We start from the raw sequence: 14,427 nt of genomic DNA on the forward strand, positions 1-14,427 counted from the left end.
GAGAAGCCCGCGCACCACAACGAAGTGTAGCTCCCGCTCGCTGCAACTAGAGAAAATCTGCGTGCAGCAACAAAGACCCAACGCAGCCAAAAATAAAAATAATATAAATAAATTTATTTTTTAAAAAAGGGAGGGGGGGAATCCTGCTGGCCTGCAGGTGCCATGGAGAGAGGCCGGACAGGCCAGGCTGGAGGAGGAGACAGGACCCTTGTGGCAGAAAGGGGAGGACGATGAGGATGACGCCCAACAGATAGGACCTGGTGGCCAATCAGACGTGAACGTGCAGGAAAGGGAGTCTGGGCTGATGAGCGGTTTCCGGTTTGGACAGTGGGCGGCCATGGCGGTGGATTGTGAGCACAGGGGCACACAAAGGAGGGGTGTTGGAGAGCCGTGAGCCGACCTCCGGGAGATGAGTGTGGTCAGCAGAATGGCCCCCAGAGATGTCCACCCCCTAAGCCTTGGATCCTGTGACCACGTGGATTACACAGCAAAGGGGGATTAAGGATGCAGATGGAATTAGGATCGCCCATCCCCTGACCCTGAAATGAGATCACCCTGGACCCTCTGGGTCAGCCTGATACAAAAATAAGGGCCCTGAGATGTGGAAGAGGAGGTAGGAGGGTCAGTGTCAGCGGGATTCCACTTGAGGAAGACTTAATAGACCATCACTGCTTTGAAGGTGGAGGGAGCCCCCAAGCCAAGGAGCGCCCAGAGCTGCAAGAGGCGAGAGGATGGGTCCCCAGGGCCTCCACAGAGGAACTCGGCCCCGGCCACACCTTGACTTCAGCCTGGGAGACCCATTTCAGAATCTCACCTCCAGAACCGTAGTGAGAAATCTGTGTTGTTCTAAGGCACTAAGTTCACAGTCTTTCGCTATAGCAGTGACCGGAAACTAACACAGCAAGTTAACTCTGAAGTGCACGTGGGACATTAGGAGGGACTGAGCAGAGAAGCTGCCCAGAAATGTGTCTCCTTTTAGGGATGAGCATCGACCCCACCCACACGCCTCTGTCATGTGCAGACCCACCTCTCCAGGACCTGGTTTTACTGTTAGGGGTGGGTGCTGCCTGGGGTGACAGGGGACATTGCAGTTGGTGACTCTGATAAACAGGGGCTCTAAAAATGGCTCCAGTTCACAAAAGCGACAGTGCACTCGGCTGAGCAAGGCCTCCCCGTGTGAAAGGGGCGGAGGGAGGCCCAGCCCTGGCAGGAATGCAGGGCCCCAGGCCCCCCACTCACTCGCAGCCTCACCCAACACTCCAGGCCGCCTCAGTGCTCCGTCTCGGTCTTCCCATCTTCCAGCCAGGGGTGAGGAGATGGCACGCGCACCCCTCACCCCCTCAGCCCGGGCCACGCCTGGCATAACTGAAGGATTTCCCTCTTCTATAAAAATGAGTGGAAACTGAAAAATGAATGTGCTATTAAGCAGAAAAGGCGTAAGCCTCATAACATTGAACAAAGATGAAGATGAAAGCCTTCAGGGGCCAGTTGTAAGTTGATCAACTGGGCGTCCTGCCAGGAAGACGTTACCAAAAAGTCCGGTCAGAGTGGACGTTTCCTGAGGCTTACAGGGCACCAGCACTTCATACGCATAACTCCGTGGGCGCATTGGGGCAGGTGCCACACTTACCCCCTTTACAGATTCCACAGTTCAGGCACAGAGAGGTTAAGAGGTTAAGCTGCTTAAGGAACCACAGCCAGTAAGCGGCAGAGCCAGGATTCAAGTCCAAACAGCCTGCCTGCTGGGCCCAGCCCTCTCCCCTCCCCCCCTGCCCCCCCCCGCCCCGCCCATTGCCTCTCCCTGATGTCATGGCTTCCTCCTAACCTCTCCCCTCCCTCTCCCCCTCCCCTCCCTGCACTCCTTCTGTCCTGTCCACACCCACACCGGCCTCCAGGACATGCCAGACATTCCTCTGCCTCAGGGCCTTTGCACCTGCTATTCCTTTTAGAAAACTTTTCTCCCCTCATCTCCTTTCAGGTCATGTGAACATCTCTGTGAAGACGCCCCGAACTCCTCTAAAGGGACTGGGAGCTCTGTCCTTGTACCCCGGGAAGGCCTGACCCAGATAAGGGAGGTGGGACTGGGGCTGGGTGAGGAGAAACTTCCAGGTGCCTCTGGGCAAGGGTCAGGCTGCTCTCAGAGGCCAGTGGGGGCCAGGAGGCTGGCCGGCTGGCTTTCGGCACTCCAGGACACATGCGGGTGGGCAGTGGTTCTAGTTGCTCTCTGCCCAGTTTTCCAGTCCATTGTGGTTGACTGGTCAGTGGATACAAAAGAGTCGTAGCTTTGACATGGGAGGTGATGTGGGGAAGGAAGCAGACAGGCCTGTCCTTCGCTAGAAGACCAGGAAGGCTGTCCACCTCCTGCAGACAGGGAACCCTGCTGGCCTTCACTGTGAAGCTGGTGGAGCCCAGGTTCCTCCCATGGCCACTGCAGACCTTAGACGTTCACCCCACATGTGCACCTGTGCTCTCACCCAGGACACCAACGGCCCGGTGAGAAGGGCAGCCCTGTCCCCACAGGAGGAAACCCAGGCGTATCTGTGACCTCAGCGTCACCCCATGCTCAATGCCGCTCTGGGCCTGGACTTGGGCTCCTAGAACAGACAGGGAGGCCGGCACACAGCCCATCACAGACACAGACCCAGAGGGTGTTCATCTCAGATGGAACCCGGAATTCTCAAACCCCACCCTGAACAGATGCATTCCCACCACACCTCAGGGGCCTGCTTCTCCACACCCCTGAACCTCTCTTCACTCCCAAAGAAATTCTTTGGTAGAAAAGGCAGGTGCCGTTAGAGCCACAGGTCAGAATTTATTTCCTGCCACCTCCTGGAGAGCATCTTCAAGGAGAGCGTTCTGCTCAACATCATTTACGCTTCAAAACAGAAAAGTATGGGAACTTCCCCGGTGGTCCAGTGGTTAAGACTCTGCGCTTCCACTGGAGGGGGGGTGGGTTTGATCCCTGGTTGGGGAACTAAGATTCCCGCATGCCACATGATGGAAAAACAGAAAAGTATGACTTGGTAAGGCACCAGGTAACCTGCCTCAGGGCCTTTGCACCTGCTGTTCCTTTTAGAAAACTGGGGAGAAGACCTGCCCTCCTCTGGGCTTGTGTTAAGAGCTGGGTGGTTTCTCAAAAGTGTGTCAAGCACAGAGATCAACATTACAAAAGGTTCATTTCTACACACATGGTGAAAAGAGGTGACAGTTGTAGAGGACCCTGCATTGTTGAATTATGACTGGCCTACACTGCAGGACTTATGCTAGGGTATTTCCCAAAGCACAACTCTGATAAAACGTCCTCCTCGATACCAAGCTGTAAGTTTAACAACATCTGAGCTTTGAAGTGAATCAAATTTATATTTAACTCAAGCACATACTTTTAAAAACTTTTCTGCCCAAATCTCTATTTTCCCGAAGAAGTAAAAATGGAGGAAAACCCTGAGTACAATTGTGCATTTACTCTTCTATAAATTTGGCAACATATTAAAACCTGTTGCATTTCAGTGTCAACCTTCTGGATTTTTAGCACTAATAGTACAGGCTGCATCAAGCGGGGCTGAAAATGAAACACGAGTAAAACTCTGGAACTGGACCACAGAGGTGTTCCTCACCAACCGCTGGCCCTAAAGGCAGAGGGTGGCAAAGGTTCCCCCCTCCACCGGGGGACCAAGAAGAGCCCCATATGCTGTCACAGGCATAACATTTCTTTCAGGTTTTGTGTTCAGTCTTAAAAATTAACTTGCATTTTACTCCATGACATTTGCTTTACTATAAAAATACTGTTTGAAATCACTTGCCAGTCAAATAACCCTTCCTCACCCCCTCCACATCAGGGCAGGCAGAGCCCCGTCTGGGAAGCTCACGGGTAGGTGAGCCAGGCACCAAGCTTCGAACACATTTCATTAGGTCCGTTTGGGGCATTTCCACAAATGAAGTAATTTTATTCACTCAGGTTGTAACTAAACGTTTCAGGAAACAATGATATCAATTTCAATGTATTGAAAAATAAATAGTAAACAGCATGTTTTTCAGTTTTTAAACAAGGAAGTTAGTTAATTTTATTTACTAATAGAAATAAAAGAAGCCTCTAACCTAAAGTATAGCCTGATCGTTTACTTTCTCTAAAAGGAAACACAAATTGGATTTTTTTTTTTTTAACATGAAAAGGACAAGACCCACAGAAAGATACACTCCTCTACCTGCTGGCGCTACAGAGATTTCCCCGGTTACTGACTGATTTTGGTAGATCTGCATCACCACTGCGAGCCTGACGTCACAATCTGAGGCATTCAGCTACTCCTTGGCATCTCAGAAGCAGCCCCATCCCAGAGTAAAACTGCTCTCTGGCACTTTTGGCACTTTTTTCCCTCCAGAACATGAAGCCCTAAAAACCCGCCACCTGGAAGAACACAAACATGTCACAGATCTGTGGTTTTCTGACTGTTCCACAGTGAGGAGACAGTTGAGCAAGGGTGCTGTGGTCCCTGCCACCACCGATCCCACACAAGGCGCTGTCTCTATCACCAGCTCCCTGAAAGGCATGTGTGGATTTCACTGGCTGTTTTAATAGGTTTCAAGAGACATTCATGTTAAAATAGGTTCTAAGAGATGCTCGTGTTTTGTTTTAACATGGGCTCGAAAATGTGTGAAGATATACCTAGGGTCACATCTCAAGGCATCATCAAAAAGAGATCTGTTAAAAAAAAAAAAAAAAAAAAAGAGAGATCTGTTCCAAAAAGTGTTAAAAGAGGAAGCCAGGCTTCTCTCACAGCTGTTTCTGGGGCCACATTTTTTCCCATTAACTGTTCAAAAGTCTGAATCAGGAGCAAGAATGGCCACGTATATATCCGTGTTTGCGTGCGTACACAAAGAAGTACCTTTACGCTGACTTAAGGAAGAAAAGGACATTTTGTGTCCCCCAAACATCTGCCTGCTACAGGCCTTGCAAGAGGGTTCACGCCCCTTGCAGATAGGCCAAGGGAAGCCTAGAAGGTTAGAAACAACCCCGACAGGTCTCCTGAGCGCTGTCATCACAGAGGTTCAGGCAGTTGGCTCACGTGTATGACAGCAAATACCACGCTCCGATCTCAACGTGAATCGCTCCCTAAAGAAAACAGAGCTATTGCTTGCTACACTCCTCGTGGCATTTTGGCTGCGGATACGGTCTCAGGATGAAAAACTCCCATCAACAACTTTTCCTTTTTGGTCTACACAGCACCATAGTTAGTGGCATGTTTTTTTGTTGGTTGCTTTTAAATCTTAAGCAACCAGGTATAAGAATACAACCAAAGTGACTGATTTGAGGTTTTATAGGCAGAAGTCTCTCTCTTTTTTTTCTCAGATTTTTGCTCCTTAAAAAAAGGGGAAAAAGTATGAGGTTTCAAAGCTAAGAGTTACTCTGACCGTAGCTGGCCCTCCATCAAGGGACGGCTAACCATGACATTTCCTCTTTGTTCTTCTGTGCATTATCTCGTGGCAAAATTTCACTCTGGACGCCCAGATCGGAGGTGCCTTTTCGTATTAGATATAAATTAATCCAAAGGTCTAGAGCTCTAAATTTCCAGAGTCATGACAAATGCTTAACTTACTTCAAAAATCTCTTGCATAAGTATCTCATCCCTCAGCTCAGACAAACGAGAAGGTCAAAGGCAAGAAAGGATACATACATTGGAGCACCTCCTATAATCCATATACACGCGCATTCTCTATACAGGTTCTACACAGTCAAAGGCGTTGTTTCAGCTAATATAGCCTCTAGTGTGGAGTTCGTGGGAACACAGCCCGTCGGGGCCCCACCAGCATCATACGAAACAGCAGTACTTCTTCCACCAGGACTTGGACAGGGTCTTCATCTTGTCCGGAGCCCTGCTCTTCGACTTCCTGGGCTGTTGCTGAGAGTCCGAGTACTGGATGCCGGCGACGATGGCTGCATCAAAGACCTCTTTGAGGTTCTTCTGAGTCAAGGCCGAGCACTCGATGTAGGAGGCGGCTTTGATCTCCTCGGCACACAACCTGGCCGCCTCCTCGGGCACGGGTTTCTCTTTGCATTTGTCCAGCTCGATGAGGACTTTGACGTCTTCTCTGAGATCCGACTGCGTCCCCACGAGGATGATGGGGGCTTTGGGACAGTGGCACCGAATCTCTGGCACCCATTTCTCGCTGACGTTCTGGAAGGAGGAGGGGCCCACGACACTGAAGCACAGGAGGAAGATGTCGGCGCTGGTGTAGCACAGAGGCCGGAGCTTGTCAAACTCATCCTGCAAGCGAGCCAAGCACCCAAACGTTATCTTTTACATCAGTTCTCATCAGCACAAAGACCGTTTGAACATTTTTCTGGAAAGGGTCTGGCAGGTAACAGAAAGCCCATGAGGGATGGAAGGAAGAGCCAGAGTCCTCGAAAGGCCCCTGCTGCCAAGTGGGGCAATGTTCCCAGCCCCCGGAAACCTGCCCGATGTGCTCAACGTTTTCCTTGATGCTCTAGACCTACTTGCAATTTACCATAGAAAAGGTCCTTAAATTAGATGGATTTTCAAAATAAAATTTACTTTCTCTAGGCTTCCGCGCAGAGTGACTCAGACCCACTCCTTCAACTCTGGTACTTAGTCAGGCTTTTAAAACGTACACAGTACCCACGCTGACCCTCGGGGCTCCACCCTGACCCCAGGGAACCCCAGTCTGTGAACCCAGCGCCTCTGTAAGGACCCATCCCTGCCCATCCTCACGGCAGCCATAAGCCATGCCTGTTCCATCCCATCTGCGCTGTGCACACCCAGGGCACACCCGGGGCACACACGGTGCAGAATCATGGGAATCAGACACAGGTCTGGAGTTGAGGACCTGGACTTGGCCACTCTCATTAGGGACCCAGAGAACGTGTGCCTCTCAATGTCACATACAACACTGGTGAATACAGTCTCACATTTGCTGGATATTAACACTTTCTTCTCGATTTATCTTTTTCTCCCTCCCTCCTTTTCTCTTACTTTCCCTCCCCTTCTTTTCTCTCCATGAATCCCAGAGGCCTCCACGCATGATGCTTTGGGAGGATAAAGAACCAGAGAAAGGGTGTACCCACCCAGCTTCTAGGGATAGAGAACTGGATGGAACAAGTTAGAGTTGATTATATAAACCAACCACCCACCACACTGCTGAAGGCCGTGCCGCACTCACTCACTAACAGAGATGCATGTGGGACTCCAGGCACCACGCATCAGACACCAGACACCAGGGGATTCGGCTGGGGACAGACAGACATGGCCTCAGCCCTTGTAGGGACATCTGTCTCCAAGTCAGTGTTTCTTTATATCAAACACCCTAGAGTCCCCTGCAGCACCATATTTAGCTAACTGAAAGCTTTCACTCATCTCCTTTCTAGGAAAATATTTACATCATCTCATTTCTATTTAAAATTTCTATATGTGGGTGCCAACCATCCTCAGGTGTAAGGTGACAAACAGATTCCCAGCAGCAAGGAAAAGGTAAACGTCACCCAGGTTTCTGCCGCTCAGTTGACACATATGATTATTTACGAACTATTATTTACGTGCATGTTATGTTGCATCTGTGGCCTTTTTCTAGGGATAAGGGAAGCCTGGATCTTTTTATTTGAGTTCACTTTCCTCATCTGAGGCTCCGTATTTCAGTTTGTGGGGCAACAACCAAGTAACAATATTAAAGTCAACCAATATTAAAGTCCTTCCTCAGGAAGGAATACGGCATCTCTCCGTGTCACTGCCACTTCTCCGACTTTTTAACAGAAGTTAAAAACAGAGAAAGAAAAAAAAAAGACTTGGATTTCTTAGTGCCAACTTTGTGCTGAAAGAAGAAACACAGAAACCCATCCAGGTGGCCCACGGCCCAGCCACGAGGATCTTTTCGTGAAACATTCCCTCTGTTCTCAGAGGCCTGCAAGGAAGAAGCACAGGACGGAGGCGTTGCCCTCGTTGCTGGCAGTCATCGCACCTGCTGGGCCCTGGATCTGGGATTGCGTTACCAATAAAAAGAAAGGTGAGCACAGGCCCAGGCCTTGTGACCGGGCTTTGGCAATCTGGCTCCCAGACCTCGGGAGGTTCTGGCTGAGGGACTCGGGAAGCAAGGCAGAAATTAAACCCTGCTGACCAGAAATCTTAGCTATCTGCTGAAATAAATGCAGCACACGTACATGTGATAAGGCCAACTGTAATGGACCCTCAAGGAAACATGTTCTGAGGCCCAGAGATGTGCCTGGGATGCAGGGCAGGGCAGGGCAGGGCAGGGTGGGATTGACGGGCCGCTGGACAGCATTGCTGGTCAAGCTGCAGTCGGATTTCTTTTTTTTTTTAAGTATAAAGATTTTCCCAAGTGCCTCATGGTTCAGAAGGCTGAAGAGTTTTCACCTGCTACTGGTCACTCTAATTCAGTCTGCTCAATTTCACCTGGCGTGAAATTGATCACAATGAAATTTCCACAGCATTAAAAACTCGTTTTAACATCTTACATGCTCACTGAGCCCCCAACAAGAAAACCCCAAGGCACAAGAAGCGATTTCTAGTTATTTATCCAGCTCTCAGCTGCTATGTGAAACCTGCGTTTGGTCCCTAGGCGACGGCTACGGGTGCTCACATTCTCTGGGAGTTTGCAAAGGAGGTCGCTCGAGTCGCTGTGTCCTCAGGAAGCTACCAAGACAACTGCCTGTGGGGGTGGGCGCAGTGCCACAGGCTGGGACAACACGAAGGAAATACGGCACGTGTCAAATCAAGTCCCTTAAAAGGTAATTTATCAGATCTGGAGTAGAGAGGGTAGGAAAGGACTACCACCTTGCCCAGCTTTGCTTATGGTCAAAGCAAATACTGATACTTGGGGAGAGGGAAAAAACTGACTTTATCTCACCAGCTGTGTATTTTTCACAAATAGTTTTTGAAGCTGGTTTTCTACAAATCTGTAGATGGTTGGCCTCATTCCTTACACAAGTAGGCATACTTACTAATCAGGTAAGAAATACTGTGAATCTCAACAAAAAAACTGCTGGGAGGGCTTCCCTGGTGGCGCAGCGGTTAAGAATCCACCTGCCAATGCAGGAGTCCCGGGTTCGAGCCCTGGTCCGGGAAGATCCCGCATGCCACGGAGCAACTAGGCCCGTGCGCCACAACTACTGAGCCTGCACTCTAGAGCCCGCGAGCCACAACTACTGAGCCCACCTGCCACAGCTACTGAAGCCCATGTGCCTAGAGTCCGTGCTCTGCAACAAGAGAAGCCACCGCCATGAGAAGCCCGTGCACCGCAACGGAGAGTAGCCCCTGCTCGCCGCAACTGGAGAAAGCCCGCGTGCAGCAACGAAGACCCAACACAGCCAAAAATAAATAAATAAATATAACAATGGCTCTATTAAAACAAACAAACAAAAACTGCTGGGAGATCAGAAGGATAATTTCCAAATAAACCAAAGCTTACCAACTTGCACCAAAACCTTTTCATTTCCTGAATTATGAACTTTTTTCATGAAAATATGTCTAAAATGATTCTCTTGATGCCTTGACTTTGAAACAGACCCTATTAAGGAAAAAATTAAACTCTTTCTTGATAATTCAGGATCATTTCGACACAGTGTTCCTGGTAAAAGACCTATTCCTCTTTCAAAATTGCTCAGAGATTTTCCTCCTGGGTCTAACCCATCCTGCCCCTTGAGCTGACTTTGCTGTCCTCCTCCTGTAACCTCACTGGTTTCTTTCACAAGTTCTACTGACAGGTAGACTGTAAGTCTGTTGAGGGGCAAGCCCATGACTTAAGTTTGCATCCCCCAGGAACCAGCACTCCATTTATTTATTGATCCATTCTACAAACCGTGAATAAGCCCCACTCTGTGCCAGCCACCGAGCAGGCATGAGGCAGGGAACCCCAGCCCAGGAAGCCATGTCTGCCAGCAGAACCAACACCTGACAGGTGAGCCAGCGGTGGGCAGCTGCCTGCACTGGGCTGCCTGCTCCTCCCTAAAGGGTCCCAGATAAGCGCACCCTTTGGTGTCTTGAGTTTTCCTGCCTTCTGTCTTATTCTCGGGCTGTTCAGCTGCCACATCTTGCTTCAGCGGGGAGGCCTCTGTTTATGGAGGCGCTACTCGACCCTCATTTTATTTTATTTTATTTTTTGGCCGTCCTGTGCGGCATGCGGGATCCTAGTTCCCCGACCAGGGATCGAACCCATGCTCCCCACGTTGGAAGCCCGGAGTCTCAACCACTGGACCTCCAGGGAAGTCCCGACCTTCATTTTAAAGATCAGAAAATCTGACCCGAGGTAGGAAAAACATTCTCACTTTATACAAAGCAATTAAGCTTTCATTATAAATAGCAGCAGGGCATCCAAAAAGATTAAATATTAGAAGAGCCTGTATTCTTTGATTTTTCTTTTCCACAGGCAAGAAAATGCAGACCGGTTGGTTTTTTCTGCTCCCCATAAAAGGGGGAACTGGGAAGCCCCAGTGGAAGGGTAAGGACAGAGCAGAAGAGGCTTGGCTATGACGTGTGCCACCGTGGCCACCGCCAAACCAGCGTTCTGCCGGGCATCGAGGCTGCCCAGTCTCGTGTCACATCGAGGTTTGAAAAACAAAGGCCTGACTGAATTTGCTGTCCCAAGTGGGCGAGTAACTGAGAAGCCCTGGTTCGGAGGAGCCTCTTGGGGACACTGGAAAGCCAGCTTCTTCTTTAATGTATATGGTCGTGTGACACCTCAGAAGTGAAGTGGGCACTTTCACCTGCCAACAAAGTACCCCAGCGCTTTCTCAAGTGCTGGAGAGACTACATGCTTAGTAACTGTCACTTTGGCAAACTCAAGAGACGGCACCCTGGGCTCTCACAGAGCACGGTGAGAACTCAGTGACGTAAGCACCATTCAGGGGGACCGGGGTCCCTGGAGCTCTTCAGAGACACTCCAAAGGGGACCTCACACCGGGTCTTCACACCAGCTCCCTGGCTGTCTTGTCCAAGTGCCTGGCCAAGACAGGAATAAATGGTCGCGATTCGGAAGGATCAAGTCCTGGCTCATTCATTCCTCCAGCTCAGGACAGCCTGGGCCGCTGTATCTCTGCTTCAAGGGATGGGAGCAGCCCCAGCAAGTCCACCATGCTTAGGAAGGGAAACATTAACACTTACTGACATGAACTCCCTCTTTTCCTTGAGTAAGTTTATTAAGTATTTGGCTTGTTGACCTTTAATAAAATGATCATAAGCTACGGCCAACTTACTTTGAGAAATGAGTACCATGCAACACTGATAATTTTTAATAAAAACCAGAAAGTAAATAAGATCAGACATTCCCAGAAGATAAGAACCGCTCTTGACCCTGTTTCCCCTGTCCTGCCCACACAGAGCCGGGCCAAACCCTGTTTTATTGGCACGGAGCTCTCTGCCCCTACCACCACCCTCTGCGAGGGGCCATACATGGGGGTGGGGCTCTAGAATGGCCCAGCTGGGGCGGGGGAGGGGGCAGTGAAGGGCTTTAAAAGGCCCTTTCCTCGCCCAGCACTGAGCAGCGATGTGATACTGACCTGTCCTGCAGTGTCACAGAGCTGGAGTCTCACGGGCCGCCCATCCACGGAAACCACAGCTTAAAAATAAGACCAAAAGGACTGTCAGGGGGGTCTCTTTTAACCTTTTCCAGAAGAATAATAGTTTTAATTTGTATGACCATTCTCACTCCAAACCCTTCAGCTCCCATTCTGGGTCCCCAATGAATTCAAGACTTGCCTAAATCAAAGAGGCCCGTGAGGCATTTTTGCACCCAAACCTGCAGGGCGGGCAATTCGCTCAATGCCCCAGAGAAGGCAGGAAGCCAGAAGCTTTGATGGCACCCAGAAGGGCCTGCGCTTTTCTCCCAGCCCCAGAAGATTTATTTTCCTGTCACACTTGTTTCAAAAAACCCAAAAACAACACTGGGGGGTAAGTGGGAACCAACCTTGCAACTTTAAGTCAGTGGAAAATCTCACAAATAATTCTGTTTTCCCTTGGGAAACGTTCGGTGACTTTGGGGTTTATCATAAAAGTGTGGCTTGTTTTGAGAACACGTGCAAACACAGGCTGCCCGCATTGTCCTGCTTATAAAAGAGGGCACAGCTTATCTCTCCATGTCAGCTCAAAGAGCGGATTAAAAGAGAAAAGGAAAGGAAAGAAAACCATTCCCACCTTTCCACTGGGAAGGGGTATCTGGGGAGGGGCCTGCATCAGGGCGCTGCTCTGAGGTTTCTATTTGAATGAAGTACTCAGTTTTGTCTCAGTACAACTCTCTAAATTGTTTATATATGTTTACACTACTCAGTTGGGAGGAGGAAAAAAAAAGGAAAAAAACAATATCGTTTAGGTGGGAAACCCAGTAGCACAGCACTGCTTTACCTAGGGTTGCCTTCCAGGTGGATGAAAGCAAGTCCTTGCCATCACGACTTTCCAAAAGATCGAGAAGCTTGTGTGTGTGTGTGTGTGTGTGTGTGTGCGCTTTTTAAAAAAAAACAAAAAAAAAAAACAGAGAAAGTGTTTCACCCTAGCTTCCGTGGATTTTAACTTCTTAAATTTCAAAAAGACTTGAAAAATCAAGAGTAAGGACTCCCTTATCTTGGTAGCTACCAAACCAAATGACATAGCACTGTACACATAAGAGCTTTCAGTAGCTTAAAGAGATACTGAAAAGATATAAGACTCAGAAACAGAGCCCATGGGGCGGTGGAAGCGGGGGCAGGGGAAGAGATGGGGCTCGGAGGGAAGAAGCTGTGTTTACTCTCCAGGTTTAATCCAAACCTCGGCCTTCCCTAGTGCTTCTAGTGCCATTTCCACTAAATCCACTCTCTTCCCCTGTCTCCGCGGCTCTTTAAAGTGGAGACGCCCTCGGGAGGGGAGCCACCAACAGGAAAGGACGGACCCTCGGGCCACAGGTAATGGCACCTGCGCGTCACCTTCCGATCGAAACCCGGCAGCAGCGCCAGCAACGTCGACCTGACGCAACTTCTCTACCCAGGAAACTGACCAGGCCACCTGGGCGCGACCTGTTAGACCCCACCGTCTGCCCCTGAATGGCGAGGCGACCGCCGCTCCCCGCGCCCGGGTTAGGGCTCCCGGTCCCCAGGGCCCCGCGCCCCCCGCAGATCCCCGTCCCCGGCTCCGCTCACCTGAGAAGTTGTCGAAGGCGGTGGGGATGTACTCGGTGGGGTAGCCGTTGGTGGTGTAGCTCACCACCAGGCTGGTCTTGCCCACCGCGCCGTCGCCGACCAGCACGCACTTGACGCCGCGCCCCTCGGCGCCGCCCGCGCGCCCCCGGCCCCCCGGCGCCCCGGGCCCGCGCCCCCCACGCTCCCGGCGGGGCGGCACGGGCGGCGCCTCGCAGCGGCCCGGGAACGCGGGGTCCCCCTGCTGCGGGGGCATCGGCCCGCGCCCGCCGCGGGGGAAGCTGTCCCCGACCCGGGCGCGCGGTGCAGACAAAGGCAGCCGGGCGGCTCGGGCTGGACTCGGGCTTGCGCGGCGCCGGCTCCGCTCCGCGGCCGAGAACTGCGGGCCGAGCGGCGCGGGGCCCCGCGCTGTCTCCTCCCGCTTCCCGGCGGCCAGGCGCGCTGGGGGCGGGCGCGGGGAGGAGGCGGGGCGGCCGTTCGTTCTCCGCGCCGGGCCCACAGCGCCCCCGCCTGCGCGCCGCGCTCTGCGCACGAGTCGGAGCCGGGCGCGCGGGGGGTGGGACCGCGGCCGCGGGCGGGGGACCCAGACAGCCGCCGGGGGGCCCCCGGACGCCCGATTGGGGCGGCACCGAGGAGCCGGACCGGCCGAGGACAGCTCCTCCCGGCGCCGACACTGACGCCACCGCCTAGAGGCCCGCGGTCCCGCCTCCTGCGCCCACGCGGCCGGCGGCCTGGCTCCTCCCGGCCCCGCGCCCCTCGCCCCCTTCTCCACGCGGTCCCTGCCTCCTCGGCCACAGCGCTGCACCCGAGGGGGGCAGTGAAATGCGTGGGGGACAGTCGTCGGAAGGAGGCTGAATTAACAGCCAACTTTTAGTTTAAGGTCTAGCCGCTGCCCGTCGTGTGGTTTTTCTTCTTCCAAAGTAATGTATTCTATCATTTGGGAGCAAAAGAACGTCAGGTCCTTTGTTAATGCTCGTGTGACTTTCTCTTTGGCGTGCCCTGAACCAGCAAATGTCTTTATAGCCCCAATTCCTTCGTTTGCTTAAGTGTAATGTGGTGACGTTAATATTATCGGGGGGTGGGGGGTGGGGGTGGGAGGGATCCGTTTATCTGTGACTCCTTCCTCCTACGTCTAGTCAGCAATCCATGCGGAAAGACAGGGAAGCCTTTCTGGGCCTAGTCCGGACACAAAGGCTCCTCGGGGTTTGCACTGTGGTGTGAGAAGAGGCACATACTGTGAACACGAATGGTGATACTAGTAATAAAAGTTACAGTAGATAATAAACATCGATCCTTTCTTACGT

General features: G+C 51.5%; 1 protein-coding gene across 1 annotated transcript; it reads right to left on the reverse strand.

Moving 5' to 3' along the window:
• Positions 1-4,026: 4,026 nt before the first annotated feature.
• On the reverse strand, positions 4,027-13,526 carry RHOU (ras homolog family member U). The gene is made up of 3 exons (XM_068547657.1): positions 13,127-13,526; positions 11,519-11,577; positions 4,027-6,260 (listed from the first exon to the last, which is right to left on the reverse strand). Exons 1-3 carry the CDS (start codon positions 13,377-13,379, stop codon positions 5,805-5,807), a joined length of 768 nt encoding a protein of 255 aa, XP_068403758.1. The 5' UTR covers positions 13,380-13,526; the 3' UTR covers positions 4,027-5,804.
• Positions 13,527-14,427: the final 901 nt, after the last annotated feature.

The sequence above is a fragment of the Eschrichtius robustus genome, chromosome 7, assembly GCF_028021215.1.
Source record: "Eschrichtius robustus isolate mEscRob2 chromosome 7, mEscRob2.pri, whole genome shotgun sequence".
NCBI lineage: Eukaryota > Metazoa > Chordata > Mammalia > Artiodactyla > Eschrichtiidae > Eschrichtius > Eschrichtius robustus.